Below are 18,266 nucleotides of genomic sequence, written 5' to 3'. Positions count from 1 at the left end.
TAAAGCTACAAGTTAGTTTAGTGTGACCTCCGCACAGTGTTCAGCTAAAGCTACAAGTTAGGGTAGTGCATCCTCCTCACAGTGTTCAGCTAAAACTACAAGTTAGTGTAGTGCGATCTCTGCACAGTGTTCAGCTAAAGCTACAAGTTAGTGTAGTGCGTCCTGCTCACAGTGTTCTGCTAAAACTACAAGATAGTGTAGTGAGACCTCTGCACAGTGTTCAGCTAAAGCTACAAGTTAGTGTAGTGCGTCCTCCTCACAGTGTTCAGCTAAAGCTACAAGTTAGTTTAGTGTGACCTCTGCACAGTGTTCAGCTAAAGCTACACGTTAGTGTAGTGCGTCCTGCTCACAGTGTTCAGCTAAAACTACAAGTTAGTGTAGTGCGACCTCTGCGCAGTGTTCAGCTAAAGCTACAAGTTAGTGTAGTGAGACCTCTGCACAGTGTTCAGTTAAAGCTACAAGTTAGTGTAGTGCGTCCTGCTCACAGTATTAATCTAAAACTACAAGTTAGTGTAGTGCGACCTCGGCACAGTGTTCAGCTAAAGCTACAAGTTAGTGTAGTGAGTCCTCCTCACAGTGTTCAGTTAAAACTACAAGTTAGTGTAGTGCGACCTCTGCACAGTATTCAGCTAAAGCTACAAGTTAGTGTAGCGCGTCCTCACAATGTTCAGCTAAACCTACAAGTTATTTTTTTGCGAGCTCTGCACAGTGTTCAGCTAACGCTACCTGTAGAATGTTGGTGGTGTTTTCCTGATCCTATCACTACCGCAGGCAGCTAAATAAGCTGAAAGTTAGTGTAGTGCGAGCTCTGCACAGTGTTCACCTAAAGCTACCTGTCGAAGGTTGGTGGTGTTTTCCTGATCCTATCACTACCGCAGGCAGCTAAATAAGCTAAAAGTTATTTTTTGGCGAGCTCTGCACAGTGTTCACCTAAAGCTACCTGTAGAAGGTTGGTGGTGTTTTCCTGATCCTATCACTACCGCAGGCAGCTAAATAAGCTACAAGTTAGTGTTTTGCGAGCTCTGCACAGTGTTCAGCTAAAGCTACCTGTAGAAGGTTGGTGGTGTTCTCATACTACAGGCAGGCAGTTGATTTTGCTAGCTGCAGTATCAGTACATATATATATATATATATATATATATATATATATATATATATATATTTATTTATATATATATATATATCCCAGCTTACAGGCCATTAGTATGTCTGGAAGGCCAACAAGGAGAGGCAGACAGTCACAAGCCAATAAAAGAGGGCAAGCAGGCTCTTTGTCTAGAGGCAACAGTGCTGGTCGTGGAGACGGTGCATCCTCATCAGCACGTGGCCGTGGGACACGCTTGGCCTTTTTTTTGGCAGCTGGCCGTGTTGAGCCGCAACATGCGGAAGACTTATGCGAGTGGATGACCAAGCCGTCCTCATCCTCCTCATTCTCTCTCACCCATGCTCAGGGTACTTTGTCTGGCAAAGCAGCTGCCAACGCGGCCTCTTCCCTCGGCTCAATGGCATCAGTGACTCCTTCCCTAGCCCCACCATGTCCTCCTGAGGAGTCCCTTGAACTGTTTGACCACAGTGTTGGGTACATGCTCCATGAAGATACCCAGCGTTTAGAAGGCTCTGATGATGATACTGAGCTAGATGAAGGCAGTAACGTGAGCACGGACAGAGGGGGTGCCCAAGAAGGACAGCAATCTGGCAGTCATGCTCCCCCTGCTGCAGCATTCTGCCAGGTTTGCTCCAGCGATAAGGAGGGAGGGGATGATGAGGTCACTGACTCAACGTGGGTCCCTGATAGGAGAGAGGAGGAGGAGGCACATCAAAAAATGAGGCAGGATGCCCTCCAGGGGCCAGCCTAAGGGCAGCACACTGACTGCATCACACCACAGAGCTCCGCATGTGCAGGGCGCTGCTGTCTCTGCGCGTTATTCCAAAAGTTCTTTGGTGTGGGCCTTTTTTGAGATGAGTGCATCAGATCGCACTGCTGCTATTTGCAACCTATGTCTCAAGTGTATCTTGCGTGGACAAAACATCTCCCGCTTGGGCACCACATGTTTAACCAGACATATGTTTACCTGCCATGCAGTTCGTTGGCAAGCGTACCTAAAAGACCCACACCAAAGAACAAAGAGGACCTCTCCTTGCTCCTCATCAGCTGGGATCTCCATCCAAACTATACCTTCAGTCCTCTCTGAGACTTGCACTGAGAGGAATGAAGGTGTAGAATTAGGTGTGTCACAGCCAAGTACTTGCGGGCAATCTGCTATCGGTACACCAACATCAGATTGTACCAGGCAAATTTCCCTGCCCCAGCTGCTGCACCGCAGAAAGAAGTTCGCTCCCAGCCATCCACAAGCCCAGCGGCTGAATGCTAGCTTGGCAAAATTGCCAGAACTTCAACTGCTACCTTTTCAGTTGGTAGACTCTGCCCCCTTCCGTGAGTTTGTGGAATGTGCGGTTCCTCAGTGGCAGGTTCCTAAACGCCACTTTTTCTTACGGAAGGCGATTCCGGCTCTCTACCGGCATGTGGAAGGCAATGTCTTGGCCTCGCTGGACAGGGAGGTCAGCGGTAAGGTGCATATTACTGCTGACTCATGGTCCAGCAGGCATGGACAGGGACGTTACCTAAGTTTCACCATGCATTGGGTGACTCTGCTGGCACCTGGGAAGGATGCAGGACAAGGTGCAGTAGTGTTGGAGGTAGTTCCACCACCACGCCTCCAAAATGCCACTACTAGTGATTCTGACACACCTCTCTCCTCCACCCCCTCCTCTTCTTCTTCCTCCATGGCCTCTTCCTGTGCTTTGTCCTCGGAACCAGAGGTGCTCCGAAGGCATTCAAGAGGCTACGCAAGTACGCAGGCCAAAAGATGCCATGCGGTGCTTGAGCTGGTGTGCTTGGGGGACAGGAGCCACACTGGGGCAGAGGTTCTGTCAGCTCTGCAGGGGCAGGTTCAGAGGTGACCCAACGCCAACTTAAGGCAGGAATGGTGGTTTGCGACAATGGCACCAACCTCCTCTCTGCCCTCCGACAGGGACAAATGACCCATGTGCCCTGTTTGGCTCACGTCCTTAACTTGGTGGTGCAGCGGTTCTTGGGCAGGTACCTGGGCTTACAGGATGTCCTGAGGCAGGCCAGGAAAGTCTGTGTGCATTTCTGCCGGTCATATAATGCCAGTGCTTGGCGGGCAGACCTCCAAAACTAATTTAACCTGCCCAAGAACCGCCTAATCTGTGACATGCCCACCAGGTGGAACTCAACGTTGGCCATGCTGCAGTGGCTGCACACGCAGCAGAGGGCCATCAATGAGTACCTGTGCGACTATGGCACCAGGACAGGTTCAGGGGAGCCTGTTTTTTTTCCCACGCCAGTGGGCCATGAACAGGGATGCATGTCCTGTCATCATTTGAGGAGGCCACGAGGATGGTGAGCAGTGACAGTGCATGCATCAGTGACACTGTCCCCCTTGTCCAACTGTTGGAGCACATGCTACGTGGAATAATGGACAGGGCACTTGAGGCAGAAGAGAGGCAGGAAGAGGAGGACTTCCTTAGCTCCCAAGGCCCCCTTTATCCAGACAGTGTTCCTGTGTGCCCGCCGATCACACAGGAAGAGGATGAGGAGGAGGAGGAGGAGGATTGTGTCAGCATGGAGGTGGAGCCTGGCACTCAGCAACAGCAGCAGTCTTTAAGGGATCATTTACAGTGCCAAGAAGCCCATGGACTTGTACGTGGCTGGGAGGAGGTGTCTGCGGATCATGTCGTCCTTAGTGACCCAGAGGACTCCGGACCAAATGCCTCAGCAAACCTACGCTGCATGGCCTCCCTGATCCTGCAAAGCCTGTGGAAGGATCCTCGTATTCGTGGTATCAAGGAGAGGGATCAGTACTGGCTGGCAACCCTCCTTGATCCACGTTACAAGGGTAAGGTTGCGGACCTTATCTTGCCATTGCAGAGGGAGCAGAGGATGAAACATCTTCGGGAGGCCTTGCAGAAAGGTCTGTGCAACTCGTTCCCAGAGTCCACAGCCCCAAGGTATGAACGGTTCCTGCAACCATCACCAGCGTTTGTTTTACATGGTGCAGGAATACCTAGGGGCAAGATCCGACTTAGACACCTTTCCCACCTAAAATCCTCTGGGTTACTGGGTCTTGAGGATGAATCACTGGCCAGAGCTTGCACAGTATGCAATTGAGCTACTGGCCTGTCCTGCATACAGCGTTCTTTCAGAATGCACATTCATTGCTGCTGGAGGCTTTGTAACCGATCACAAGGTGCGTCTGTCCACCGACTCAGTTGATCGACTGACCTTCATAAAAATTAATCAGTCTTGGATCACCACCAGCTACCAAGCACCTGATGCTGATGTAACCGATTATTATTTTTTTTTTTTAAATGTCAGATCCCTTCAAAGACTGCCTATGCTGATGCTGAGTGACTATCCTGTTATGCTGAGTAATTATCCTCTTCCTCCTCAATGATCATGCTGATAGTTTGTAAGAACATTTTTGGTTCTGGCCACCAGTGCCTAAGGCCCAATTTTTCAGCCCCTGTTTAACAGGGGCATGTAATTACAATTTTTGATGCAATTCTTTGCAGCAGGGCTAGTTCCTGCACTCCAACTAGAGTATCTGTGAGGGGTTGCAGTGTTGTGGCACCAGCACCAGTGCCTAAGGCCCAATTTTTCAGCCCCTTTTTAACAGGGGCGTGTAATTACAATTTTTGATGTAATTCTTTACAGCAGGGCTAGTTCCTGCGCTCCAACTAGAGTATCTGTGAGGGGTTGCAGTGTTGTGGCACCAGCACCAGTTCCTAAGGCCCAATTTTTCAGCCCCTGTTTAACAGGGGCGTGTAATTACAATTTTTGATGCAATTCTTTGCAGCAGGGCTAGTTCCTGCGCTCCAACTAGAGTATCTGTGAGGGGTTGCAGTGTTGTGGCACCAGTGCCTAAGGCCCAATTTTTCAGCCCCTGTTCAACAGGGACATGTAATTAGAATTCTTGATCTAATATTTCACAGCAGGGCCCGTTTCTGCGCCCACCAAGAAAATCTGTGAGGACTTACAGTGTTGTGGCATCAGCACCACCACCACCACCAAAGGCCCAATTTTTCTGCCCCAGTTCAACAGGGGCATGTAATTACAATTCTTGATCTAATATTTCACAGCAGGGCCCTGTGAGGGCTTATAGTGTTGTGGCCACAACAACACCTAAGGCCTAAATTTCTGCTGAGTGCGGCTTCACTTCCTGGTTCCCTACTGTGCATGCGCGAGTCGCGCTGCGCATCCTCTCAGGTCCCTGCTGTGTTCTGTGTCTCACAGAACACAGCAGGAGAGGACGGGGTAAGCGCCGGAAGTGGCATAGGTCACCGCAACCGCCGCGGTGAGCTATGCCAGGAAGTGGGAGCAAATACCTGTATTAGATAGGTATCTGCTCCCTCCTCCCCCCTGAAAGGTGCCAAATGTGACACCGGAGGGGGGGAGGAATCCAAAAAGTGGAAGTTCCATTTTTGGGTGGAACTCCACTTTAACAACAAACCCACAGTCCCTGTCTTGTTTGCACTGCCTGAATACTGCTGTTCAGAGTATATAGGGCCTGGGGGCCCCACACCTTTCCTTTTTTTAATTTGGGTGCGAGAACCCGACATTACATTAAAGCCGCAAGCAGTTTTGAATGACTTTTTTTCCTTTAAAAGTGACATTTTGTGCAGGGACTGTTGTAAGAATGGGAAACACACGCCACTTTACAGGCATACTCTAGACACCCCCCAGGTACGATATTTAAAGGAATATTTCACTTTTTTTTTTTTACTTTAAGCATCATTAAAATCAATGCTCCCGAAAAAACTGCCATTTTTAAATTTTTTTTGCATTGATACATGTCCCCTGGGGCAGGACCCAGGTCCCCAAACACTTTTTAGGACAATACCATGCAATTTAGCCTTTAAAATTAGCACTTTTGATTTTGAATGTTCGAGTCCCATAGACATCAATAGGGTACTAATGTTCGTGCAAATTTTCGGTCCGTTCGCAGGTTCTGGTGCAAACTGAACCGGGGGGTGTTCGGCTCATCCCTACTAAGGAGGACATGGTGGGGCTAGGGAAGGAGTCACTGATGCCATTGAGCAGAGGGAAGAGGCTGCGTTGGCAGCTGCTTTGCCAAAGTACCCTGAGCCTGGGTGAGAGAGGATGAGGAGGATGAGGAGGATGAGGACGGCTTGGTCATCCACTCGACCAAGTCTTCCACATGTTGCGGCTCAACACGGCCAGCTGCCGGAAAAAGGCCAAGCGTGTCCCAGGGCTACGTGCTGCTGAGGATGCACCATGTCCACGACCAGCACTGTTGCCTCTTGACACAGAGCCTGCTTGCCCTCTTTTATTGGCTTGTGACTGTCTGCCTCACCTTGTTGGCCTTCCAGACATACTATTGGCCTGCAGTGAGCTGCACAAAACTGATATATATATATATATATATATATATATATATATATATATATATATATATATATATATATACCAATTATACTGCAGCTAGCAGAATCAACTGCCTGCCTGTAGTATTATTAGTGTGATAACCCCTGCACTTGTCTTCAGGTAGCTATAATGTAGGTGCAATTGTGCAGGGTACACAGTACAGTAACTGGAAATATATTAAGAGCCTACACAAGCACCTGGCTGCAGGTAGCTATATTGTAGGTGAGACTGTGCGGGGTACACAGTACAGTAACTGGAAATACTTCAATAAGCCTACACAAGCACCTGGCTGCAAGTAGCTATACTGTAGGTCAGACTATGCAGGGTACACAGTAAAGTAGCTGGAAATACTTCAATGAACCTACACAAGCACCTGGCTACAGGTTGCTATACTGTAGGTCAGACTGTGCAGGGTACACAGTACAGTAGCTGGAAATACATCAAGAGCCTACACAAGCACCTGGCTGCAGGTTGCTATACTGTAGGTCAGACTGTGCAGGGTACACAGTAAAGTAGCTGGAAATACTTCAATGAGCCTACGCAAGCACCTGGCTACAGGTTGCTATACTGTAGGTCAGACTGTGCAGGGTACACAGTACAGTAGCTGGAAATACTTCAATGAGCCTACACAAGCACCTGTCTACAGGTTGCTATACTGTATGTCAGACTGTGCAGGGTACACAGTACAGTAGCTTGAAATACTTCAATGAGCCTACACAAGCACCAGGCTATAGGTTGCTATACTGTAGGTCAGTCAATATATTAGGAAGAGAAGAACAGGATCTAGCTAAACTGAATACAGTGTATATATATATATATATATATATATACAACACCTGGGATGCATATATATATATACACAATACACTGTAACTGCAGCTAACTGACTCGACCTGCCTACTCTATCTAACTTAAATCAAATGACACTGTCTGTCTCTCTCTCTAGCTATGAACGCCAGAACACACTACACAGGGCCGCCGTGCAGGTGGCCTTATATAGTGTGGGGCGTGTACTAAACCCCCTGAGCCATAATTGGCCAAAGTCTCCTTGGCTTTGGCCAATTACGGCTCTCTGTTCAGATGGCGCTGTGATTGGCCAAGCATGCGGGTCATAGTGCATGCTTGGCCAATCATCAGCCAGCAATGCACTGCGATGCAGCAGTGAATTATGACGCGCCACTCGAATTTGGCGCGAACGGCCCATATCGTTCGTAATTCAGCGAATGGTCGAACAGGCGATGTTCGAGTCGAACATACGTTCGATTCGAACACGAAGCTCAGCCCTAGTGGCTACCAATTTAAAGCCCAGTACCACTCAACATTCTTTCCAAGCTGTCCTAAATGTATGTTCTTGGGCCATCTGTTATCTGATCTAAATCCACTGTACCACTAGCATGACCATATTATGCCTTCATCTAATTCCCTGTCTTTAGTTACCTGCCCAAAACAGAGGTGTTGGGGGCTTTAGATACCCATGCTCAGAGAAAAGACCAAACATACAACAAGGAATGAGGCTGGAACTGTGAGAATGAATCAGCCTAATCATATACTTCTCTACATCTATCAGGTCTTTTTAATCATCTCACCTTATTGCTGAATGTGTTCTGCTCACATTAAAGCATAACTTCACTTAAAAATAGTTTTGCTTTTCCATTCTGCTCCTCTACCACTTCTGCATGCCTTTTTTTTCTGGGAGTGGGTACCTATTTCTGACAGGTACCTGCTGCCACTTCCACTTGGATCACCTCCTAGGTGATCTGAGTGGAAGTTATCCTCTCTACACCCGCCCACAACCTGACAAGTCCCAGGAGGCTGCAGGACCATCCAGGAAACGTAGCAGGACTCACACCTGTGCAGTCAGGAGCAAGTTGTGAAGCCATAGGAACTCACAGCCTGCTTCCCGCAAGCCAGATGGAGACATTGGGAACCCTAAGATTGGTGAAGAACTGGCCCGGGTGAAGACAGCGCTGGATCCCTGAAATAATAAGTGTGTGCTGATTAAAAGCCAGCAACTAAAGTACTTGTAGCTGATGACTTTTAATTGTATCTTATTTTTTTTGTCTTAATGTCTTTCGGTTGATTTTAGTGGAGAATCTCCTATTACAGTAATACCTTGGATTGCAAGCATAATTTGTTCTGGAAACATGCTTGTAATCCAAAGCACTCTTATATCAAAGCAAATTGTATATACTGTATGTAAGTCCAATAAAAAAAAATCCCCCCCCAAAAAAAAAAAAATCATACAATCCCATATACACAATAATATACCCACAATTGATCCAGAGGAAGGTGAAAAACCCAGGCAAATCGGATATTTCATGTTCTATACATAGTTAATGTAAATATCCTTACCCGATATGATGGGCGGGTACCTAAATCATGTAAAAGAATATAGTCACAACAAGTTACAAATGCAAATTGTAAATAGATGATCACAACTGAACACAAAAACAACTTACTTTCTATCTTTCTGATTTTGTCCTTGTTTCCTTTAAATGAAGCTAAAACAAATGGAAATAAGAAAACAGAGTCATTACCCTCGTTAATATAGAGTTGGTTCTCCTCCACTCTATCACTATAACAGCCTCCACTTATCTAGGAAGGTCTTCCACAAGGGTTTTGGAAGGCATCTGTGGGATTTTCTTCTCTCCCACCTCTCGTCTCTTTCTTTCTCGCACCACCCCTCTCTTCCACAACCCTTCTCTCTCTCCCTCACCCCCTCTCTTTCTCACCTCCCTCCTCTGTGTCACCCCCAGTCTCTCTCACCCCTTCCCACCACTCCCTCCCTCTCTCCCCTCTCCCCCTCTCCCTCTCTCTCCCCCTCTCCCTCTTCCCCCTCTCCCTCTCCCTCCCTCTCTCTCTCTCCTCTCTCTCCCCCTTCTCTCTCGCACCACCCCTCTCTTCCACAACCCTTCTCTCTCTCCCTCACTCCCTCTCTTTCTCACCTCCCTCTGTGTCACCCCAGTCTCTCCCACCCCCACTCACCCCCTCCAACCACTCACTCCCTCTCTCCCTCCCTCTCTCTCCCTCCCTCTCTCTCCCTCCTCTCTCTCTCCGCCCTCTCTCCTCCCTCTCTCTCTCCCCCTCTCTCTCCCCCCTCTCTCCCTCTCCCTCCCCCTCCCCCTCTCTCTACCTCCCCTCTCTCTCCCCCCCTCTCACTCTTCTCTCTCTCCCCCTCCCTCTCTCTCCCCCTTTTCTCTCTCTCTCTCCCCCTTCTCTCTCTCCCTCTCTCCCCCCTCTCTTCCCTTCTCTCCCACCCTTCGTCTCTTTCTCTCTCGCGCCACCCCCCTCTTCCACAACCCTTCTCTCTCTCCCTCACCCCTCTCTTTCTCACCTCCCTCTGTGTCACCCCCACTCTCTCCCAGCCCCACTCACTCCCTGCCTCTCTCCCCACTTTCTCTCTATCCCTCTCTCCCCCCTCTCCCCCCCTCTCTCTCCCCCCTCTCCCCCCTCTCTCTCTCTCTCCCTCCCCCGCTCTCTCCCCTCCTCCCCTGCTCTCTCCCCTCCTCCCCTATCTCTCTCTCTCCTCCCTTCTCTCTCTCCCTCTCTCTTCCACCTCTCGTCTCTCTCGCACCACCCCTCTCTTCCACAACCCTTCTCTCTCTCCCTCACCCCCTCTCTTTCTCACCTCCCTCCTCTGTGTCACCCCCAGTCTCGCTCACCCCCACTCACCCCTTCCCACCACTCCCTCCCTCTCTCTCCCCCTCTCTCTCTACCCTCTCTCTCTCTCCCTCCCCTCTCTCTCCCTCCCCTCTCGCTCCCCCTCTCTCTCTCCCCCTCTCTCTCCCCCCCTCTCTCTCTCCCCCTTCTCTCTCTCCCCCCTCTCTTTCTCCCCCTCTCTCTCCCCTTCTCTCCCACCCCTTGTCTCTTTCTCTCTCGCACCACCCTCTCTTCCACAACCCTTCTCTCTCTCCCTCACCCCTCTCTTTCTCACCTCCCTCCTCTGTGTCACCCCCCGTCTCTCTCACCCCCACTCACCCCCTCCCACCACTCACTCCCTCTCTCTCTCCCCCTCTCTCTCCCCCTCTCTCTCCTCTCTCTCTCCCCCCTTCTCTCTCCCCCCTCTCCCTCTCCCTCTTCTCTCCCCCTCTCTCCCACCCCTCGTCTATTTCTCTCTCACGCCACCCCTCTCTTCCACAACCCTTTTCTCTCTCCCTCACCCCCTCTCTTTCTCACCTCCCTCCTCTGTCACCCCCAGTCTCTCCCACCCCCACTCACTCCCTCTATCCCTCCCTCTCTCCCCACTTTCTCTCTCCCCCCTCTCTCTCCCCCCCTCCCCCTCTCTCTTTCTCCCCCTCTCTCTCTATCTCCCCCCTCTCTCTCTCTCTCTCCCTCCCTCCCACCTATCTCTCTCTCTCCCTCCCTTTTGTCCCTTCTCTCTCTCCCTTTCTCCCCCTTCTCTTTCTCCCTCTCTCTCCCCCCCTCTCTACCCCCTCTCTTTCCTTCTGTCCCATCCCTCCCCCTCTCTCTCTCCCCTCCCTCTATCCCCATCTCTCTCCCTCCCTCCTCTCTCTCACTGCACTGTGTTGGGATTCCCCCACTCTCCTTCCTCCCAAGGCATGGGAAATTCTTAGAGGGGTAGGTTGCCACCTTGCTGGGTCCCAGATGTTTTATTGGCTGCATATGTCTGATGGGTGAGGAGGGTGCCCTGGAAGTGGTGCTGATGAACTGTGTGCTAGATCCGTGCATTTTTCTGCAGCCATTTTTATTGCTTGAATTTTTTTCCCATTATGGGCGTGAGTGGGGCCTCTTGTGTAAAATTTGCCTAAGGCCTCACAAAGCCTAGAGCCGCCTCTGGCTGTACGGCAACCATCAGAGCTAGCCTTTGACGTATGACGTGCTGAGCCAATTCAGGAAGCGGAGATCCAAGCCCGAGCAGTGAGTGGTGGTGAGATTATATCTGCACACCTCGGGTCCGCCGTAACCATTTTGCACTGGTTTTGGGCACATACTGGAAGTTTTGATGTGCTGTGATATTTACTGCTCGTTTTTAAAGAGATTAATGTGAGTGTAATGATTGAAGTGTACACAGTGGGTATTAAATTAGCTTTTACGATATCACACTATTAGTGCAAATTTTTATTTATATGTGGAATGATCTTATATTTACACGGATGAAATTTGAATTAATCGTTTAAACCTACCTGTGAGGTTTATCACACCTGTTTGCCTAACATGGGAGTGTGAGGCATATCTAGTTGATGAGTGTTTTATCTGATGGGAGAGGAATCATGAACACTCAGGTGTGGTGGATAATTAAAGAAATTTTTATCAATAATTTATGGACTTAATTTACACATTTATAGTATATTACCTTATTGACTATTGGCACATGGTGATTTATGTGTTATATTGCAGTTTGTTTATGTTATAGGTCTGTACAAACAGGCATTCACTTTCTCACATTTGAAGTGTCATTTTAGAAAGAAAAATAAATTGGGCTTTGGACTTTTTGGCACAAAAATCACTGAGGTAGATATAGGTTAAAATTTAATTTATTAAAGAATATATTTAAAAAAAGCTGAAGATAAAAGAGGGGGAATGAATACAGAATTCAGGTGTAAATCACAATGGCGTCTCTCGTGTTACAATCCACACAACCAGTCGGTCTGAATTGAGCGGCTGTGTGGACTTACTTTGCTGACGCCCAGCTATCAGTAGTTTGGTCTCCTAAAAGGTAAGCTGATACTAACCTCTATAATGGAAAAAAGACTTCTATATACAAATACTCATTCTCATGCTGACTATACTATATCCTCCTTTCTTTTTGGGCTCACCCCTCTGGCGCTGCAGTCTGACTACCGATCTACAATAACCTCCTACACAGGCAAGATCCACTTAATCTTACCACATTTCTTGACTGATCTTTAAATGGAGATTGGATTTTCTTCCGATAAGTAACCTGTGAGACTACACTAGCAAACTACTGGACGCTCTAAATACTTAGCTAAGAGGCTGTTGGCTTCACTTTTATCCCTACAGCCTATATACACAATTACAAACCAAAATACCATGGTAAGTTAACTGTATTTGTCTCTGTAATAGATGCAGTAATTCTCTAGGGGGGGACCCTTTTGGATTATACTCATCAATATCCACAGATAATTCCCCAGATATACATACCTTTTAAAACTAAAATTACATGTATATAGTACCCTTGCTACCCAATTAGCACCGTGTGATACTATCTACAAGCACCCCCTTACTAAATCACTAGTACTTTACTTTGTACGGGACCATATCATAAATATTATACTTTTTATGGGTTTAAGATACATGGCTAGGGATTAGACCAGCTAAATACCAAATATACAGGACACCACAAAAGAGATGTGTTCATTGCTTAGACCAACTGAAGTACAACTATAATAGTACCCTTACCTAATATTTATACTATATTATCTTTCATTTTTCAATGGAGCCTCCCTTCCTTTCTCTCCCCCCCCCTCTTTCTCCCCCTCCCTCTTCCTCTCCACAATGTATGTGAGGAGTAATCCTCCCCCTGGAGACCTATATACCGTACAATTATATGGTAATTTATGTGCATATTATGTTGCACATGTCCCCATAGTATACAAATTACATCTGGACCCTGTGGGATTAGCACCCTCTAGTGGGAACTGCTGGCAATACTGTGTAACCTATGATATTATTAATTAAATCTATCTAGATAAATGCATGCATTACATACTATTTTATATTATCCTATTTTATTGAATGTTCTGTTTATTACAGTACTCAGGTTTTTGCTCCTGAAGAAGCGCCTGCGGCGTGCAACATGTCGAGCTAACCTCAGACACTGGCTGTTATCACCGCATAGCTTATTTGCCAATATACTAGAACCGTATGTTAAAAGGATTGGTACCCCCAATCAATACTCAATCAACTATTGCACTGTTAAGCTATGTATGGAGAGTATAACCTGTAAATGTGTGACTTACACCTGAATTCTGTATTTATTCCCCCCTCTTTTATCTTCAGCTTTTTAAAAATATATTCTTTAATAAATTAAATTTTAACCTACCTCAGTGATTTTTGTGCCAAAAAAGTCCAAAGCCCAATTTATTTTTCTTTCTATAATATAAGTATAGGACGAGGCACACGTAACAATACAGGTATCCGCATGACCACTATGTGATGATATCTTTAAACATTTAATGAAGTGTAATTTTAGCGCCGCTTATTACTGATTTCTTTGACACTGTTGCAAATTAATATATTATTTCACATGCTTCTTTATAAGGCTTTGTAATGTGAAAGGAATAAAGTCCCTTGCCCTATTACTTCCTCTGGCCCTAAAAGTGGGATTCAGTTCATCTCTGGTCATGATACACCACCCATCAGAGACATAACTATAGGGGTTGCAATTGTGACCCAGCCCCATGCTCCAGGGGGGCAATGTGGCTCCCCTGCACACCTGGACAGGAGGAGCGGCAGGTGAGGCATATGAAGGAACCAACCTCTTCCATTTTCCTCCTGCAGCTGCTGGAAGCCAGCTTTCACTTCTCTCCCTTCTGCAGGCATTCAGCGTATGCAGGAGGAAAATGGAGGCTATTGTTCCTCTATATGCCTTCCACACCGCACCTCCTGTCAGGTCCTGCTGCCCCCGGGCCCCTGTGTGCTCTCCTGGCCCCCCCTCATCCCCCACAGCACTGCCCCCGCTGGCTGCTGCAGGGGATTTTCAGATTGGGAGGGGGAAAATTGGCTGTAATTTACTTGCCCCCTCCTTCTCTGAATGGACAGAGTCAGTTATTGGTACTGATCTCTGACTCTGTCCATTCATGTGTAGAGATCCCTTACATGCACTGTTTGATTTTGGATACTCGTTTAAAACCCTCTCTATGTGGTTTGAAAGCGTCTTAGCCTAACACGAGAGTGTGGACATTGAATTTCAGTGAGTTTGTTTCTTAAAAGGAGTGAAATCACTTGCACATTGGTGTGGTGGATGGAACAGGAAGATTTTACATCGAATAAGAATTCACTTGAACTCTTTTTTTTGTGAAGATATTTTGTACTTTAAGTTTCACTTGTCACAGGGTGAAATTGTTAACAAAATATAGGTGTCTTGCGAGCCACAGATGGACTAATGCCTCTAAGGAGTAAACTATTTAAGCTGCAAGCACTGAACCACGTTTCATTGCGTGTAGATAGATAAAAAATAGTAAATGTGCCCGCCCTAGTATAGTGTCACATATAAAATATATAAAAAATATTTTCACATATAAAACACATGTAATGTGATAAATAAAACCATACAGGTAAAATATAATGCAAATAACTATAAATGATAAACCACCAAGTGCATATAAAGGTGCAATCGTGGTAGTAACTAATAAAAGTGCAACGTGCTAAAATATAAATATCAAAACACTTTCCAGTGACAAATGAGTGTTTATCCCAATTAATAAATACAAATCACAAAAAATGTGGATAAATAGTGTCCATAAAATGAATAAACATCATGCTTCTTCTGATGGGTGTATGAATCACAACACGTGAAAACTGTGCTCTCCCGTGACACCCCACATGTGCTTGCGCTCACCTTCAGTCCTGTGACACAGTAATTAAACGGTGTCAAAATAAGCATTGGGGCCACTCCTAGGCTCACTCAGGATACAATGATGCAAAGACACTCCTCCCAGGTGAAACTGCTAGGCTCACTCAGGTTACAATGGTGCAAAAACACTTCTCTCAGGTAAAACCAAGATCCAAAATCATAGAAAAAACAAACAGAGGGACTCCATAGTGCAATATAGCCAGGACATTTATTAAAGAATAAGCCCTCCAAGAGGGTACTCACATTGGATGGGTGCTAGAGTGCACCAGACTGTACAGGTAAAATAATAAGCAGCTGATCGTATGACGTGCGGTATGGCATGTGCAATCCTCCTCCTCTGCTGACAGCTCCGTCCTACCCCTCCCCCTAGGCTGTGTTGTCAAACTCTTTTCTTTGTCTCAAAAGTGAAACATCAGGGGTGTGTTTAGACCCCCTGATATCTCACCAAAGCCCCCCTATGTGGCTCTTAAAAAAACAGTATAACATAAAAAAAATAAAAATTGTAAAATAAATATGGTAAAGAAAATTAACAAAAATAAAAAACGACTGACACCAGTGGTAGAAGGATCACAAAGATCATACTTGCGACTGGGCCCTGGCTTTCTGCCATCAGGGGAAGGGCCAAGATGGCATGAAAGGGTCCCGCTGCAGGACTGTAATAAAAGACCCAACAATGTGAGTAAAGAGCCCGGGATCAGTGGGAAGGGCCCCCGAGCTTGAAAGGCTGGAGGTCGGGTAGCCGTTCATGGTTTCTTGCACTGGGGCCCTGAAGGTTCTAGTTATGCCTCTGCCACCCATATTGTCCTCCCTTGGGGGAAATCAGAAATCATTGTATTCATAATCATCACTGTACATTTATATAGAGAAAACATTATAATCCAAAGAAATATAAGGTGCTAAATGTTATTTCTCTTTGTCGTGTGAATTTGTTGTAGACACAATCCCCTCACCTCTGTGATGATAGGAGGAGACATACAATGTGACTGGAACTCACCTTCAGGTGTTTTATCTTTGTTAGGTGCCCCATCGGTAGTCACAATATCATCATTTCCAGTAGCACCTGATAAAGATAAGAAGGAACTGTGTGTGATACAAATAACATTACTGTAACCATTATCATATGATATTCACATCACTATCAATGTGAAATATCAAAGAGACCTAAAATATGAATAAATAAGATTAATAAATGGGTTAATGATTTTCCAGTTCAGCTCACATCTGGTTATTTGGGTAGGCCTGGGGTTTTTGTGTGGTCAGTCAATGTCAATGTTTTAAACCCCCTTCCCAAATCATACAAAGCTTGTATTTTTAACATCAAATTAATTACTTTGCATTTTTTGAGTATTTTTTAAGATTTTTTTTATTCATAAATTTGGGCCAAAATTGTTACTGCTATATATCTTTGGTAAAAATAACCCAAATTAGTGGATATTATTTAGTATGCGTAAAAAGTCCAAAGTCTACAAGCTATGATGCCAATCATTATAAATTGATCACACTTGACGTACCGATGGCCTATCTCATGTTTTGAGGCCCTGAAATGTCCAGAAAGTACAAATACCCCCCAAATGACTCCTTTTTCGAAAGATGACAGTCCAAGGTATTTAGTAAAAGGTATGGTGAGTTTTTTTATTTTTTATACACAAAATTGTCATAATAACAAGTTATATATCACACACAGTATGTGCATACTTCCAATTACACCCCAAAATACATTTTGATACTCCTTTTGAGTATGGCAATACCACAGGTGTGAGACTTTCACACAGCCTGGCCACATACAGAGGCCCAACATGCAAGGAGCACCATTAGGCGTTCTAGGAGCATAAATTATACATCTAATTTCCTGATGACCTATCACATTTTTGAAGGTCCTGGAGCACCAGGACAGTGAAATTACCCACAAAATGACCCCATTGTGAAAAGCAAACACCCCAACATATATTCTATGAGCCATAATGAGTCTTTTGAAGGGGTCATTTTTTTCCAAAAGTTTTTGTAAAATGTGGAAAGAAAATTAAAACTTATTTTTATTTTATTTTTTTTTACACAAAGTTGTCAATTCATAAGATATTTAGAGTTTACACCCCCTGATATCTCACTAAAGCCCCCCAACGTGGCTCCTAAAAAAACAGTATAACATAATAAAAAATTATAAACTGTAAAATAAATAAATAAATATGATAAAGAAAAATAACAAAAATAAAAAACGACTGACACCAGTGGTAGAAGAACAACAAGGATCACGAAGATCATACTTGCGACTGGGCCCTGGCGTTCTGCCATCTGGGGAAGGGCTAAGATGGCATGAAAGGGTCCGCTGCAGGACTGTAATAAAAGGCCCAACAATGTGAGTAGAGAGCCCTGGGATCAGTGGGAAGGGCCCTCGAGGTTGAAAGGCTGGAGGACGGGGGTGGGGGGTGGGGCTCTTCATGGACTCTTGGAAAATCAGAAATAATGGTATTCATAATCATAACTGTACATTTATATAGAGAAAGCATTTTACTCCAAAGAAATATAAGGTGCTAAATGTTATTTCTCTTTGTTGTGTGAATTTGTTGTAGACACAATCCCCTCACCTCTGTGATGATAGGAGGGGACATGCAATGTGACTGGAACTCACCTTCAGGTGTTTTATCTTTGTTAGGTGCCCCATCAGTAGTCACAATATCATCATTTCCAGTAGCACCTAATAAAAATAAGAAGGAACTGTCTGTGATACAAATAACATTTCTGAAACCATTACCATATGATATTCACATTACTATCATTGTGAAATAGCAAACAGACCTAAAATATGAATAAATAGGGTTAATAAATGGGTTAATGATTTTCCAGTTCAGCTCACATCTGGTTATTTTGGTATGTCTGGGGTTTTTGTGTGATCAGTCAATGTCAATGTCTTAAACTCCCTTCCCAAATCATACAAAGCTTGCATTTTTAACATCAAATGCATTACTTTGCATTTCTTGAGTATTTTTTAAAGTATTTTTTGTTCATAAATTTGGGCCAAAATTGTTACTGCTACATATCTTTGGTAAAAATAACCCAAATTAGTGGATATTATTTAGTCTGCGTAAAAGTTCCAAAGTCTACAAGCTATGATGTCACTCATTATAAATTGATCACACGTGATGTACCGATGACCTATCTCATTTTTTGAGGCCCTGAAATATGAGGAAAGTACAAATACCCCCCAAATGACTCCTTTTTTATAAGTAGACAGTCAAAGGTATT

At 45.5% G+C, this 18,266-nt stretch overlaps 1 protein-coding gene across 1 annotated transcript in view; it reads right to left on the bottom strand.

Annotated features, from left to right (window-relative positions):
- Window positions 1–18,266, bottom strand: part of LOC141148208 (uncharacterized) — a 256,767-nt gene that overhangs the window by 68,844 nt on the left and 169,657 nt on the right. The window contains exons 12-15 of the mRNA XM_073635441.1: window positions 17,653–17,718; window positions 16,021–16,086; window positions 8,929–8,970; window positions 8,822–8,841 (exon numbers count right to left, since the gene is read on the bottom strand). Coding sequence (XP_073491542.1) covers window positions 8,822–8,841; window positions 8,929–8,970; window positions 16,021–16,086; window positions 17,653–17,718 — 194 coding nt within the window. The remainder of the gene's footprint in view (window positions 1–8,821; window positions 8,842–8,928; window positions 8,971–16,020; window positions 16,087–17,652; window positions 17,719–18,266) is intronic.

This window comes from Aquarana catesbeiana, linkage group LG06 (genome assembly GCF_042186555.1).
Source record: "Aquarana catesbeiana isolate 2022-GZ linkage group LG06, ASM4218655v1, whole genome shotgun sequence".
Taxonomy (NCBI): domain Eukaryota; kingdom Metazoa; phylum Chordata; class Amphibia; order Anura; family Ranidae; genus Aquarana; species Aquarana catesbeiana.
This window is presented reverse-complemented; position numbering and strand designations above follow the sequence as displayed.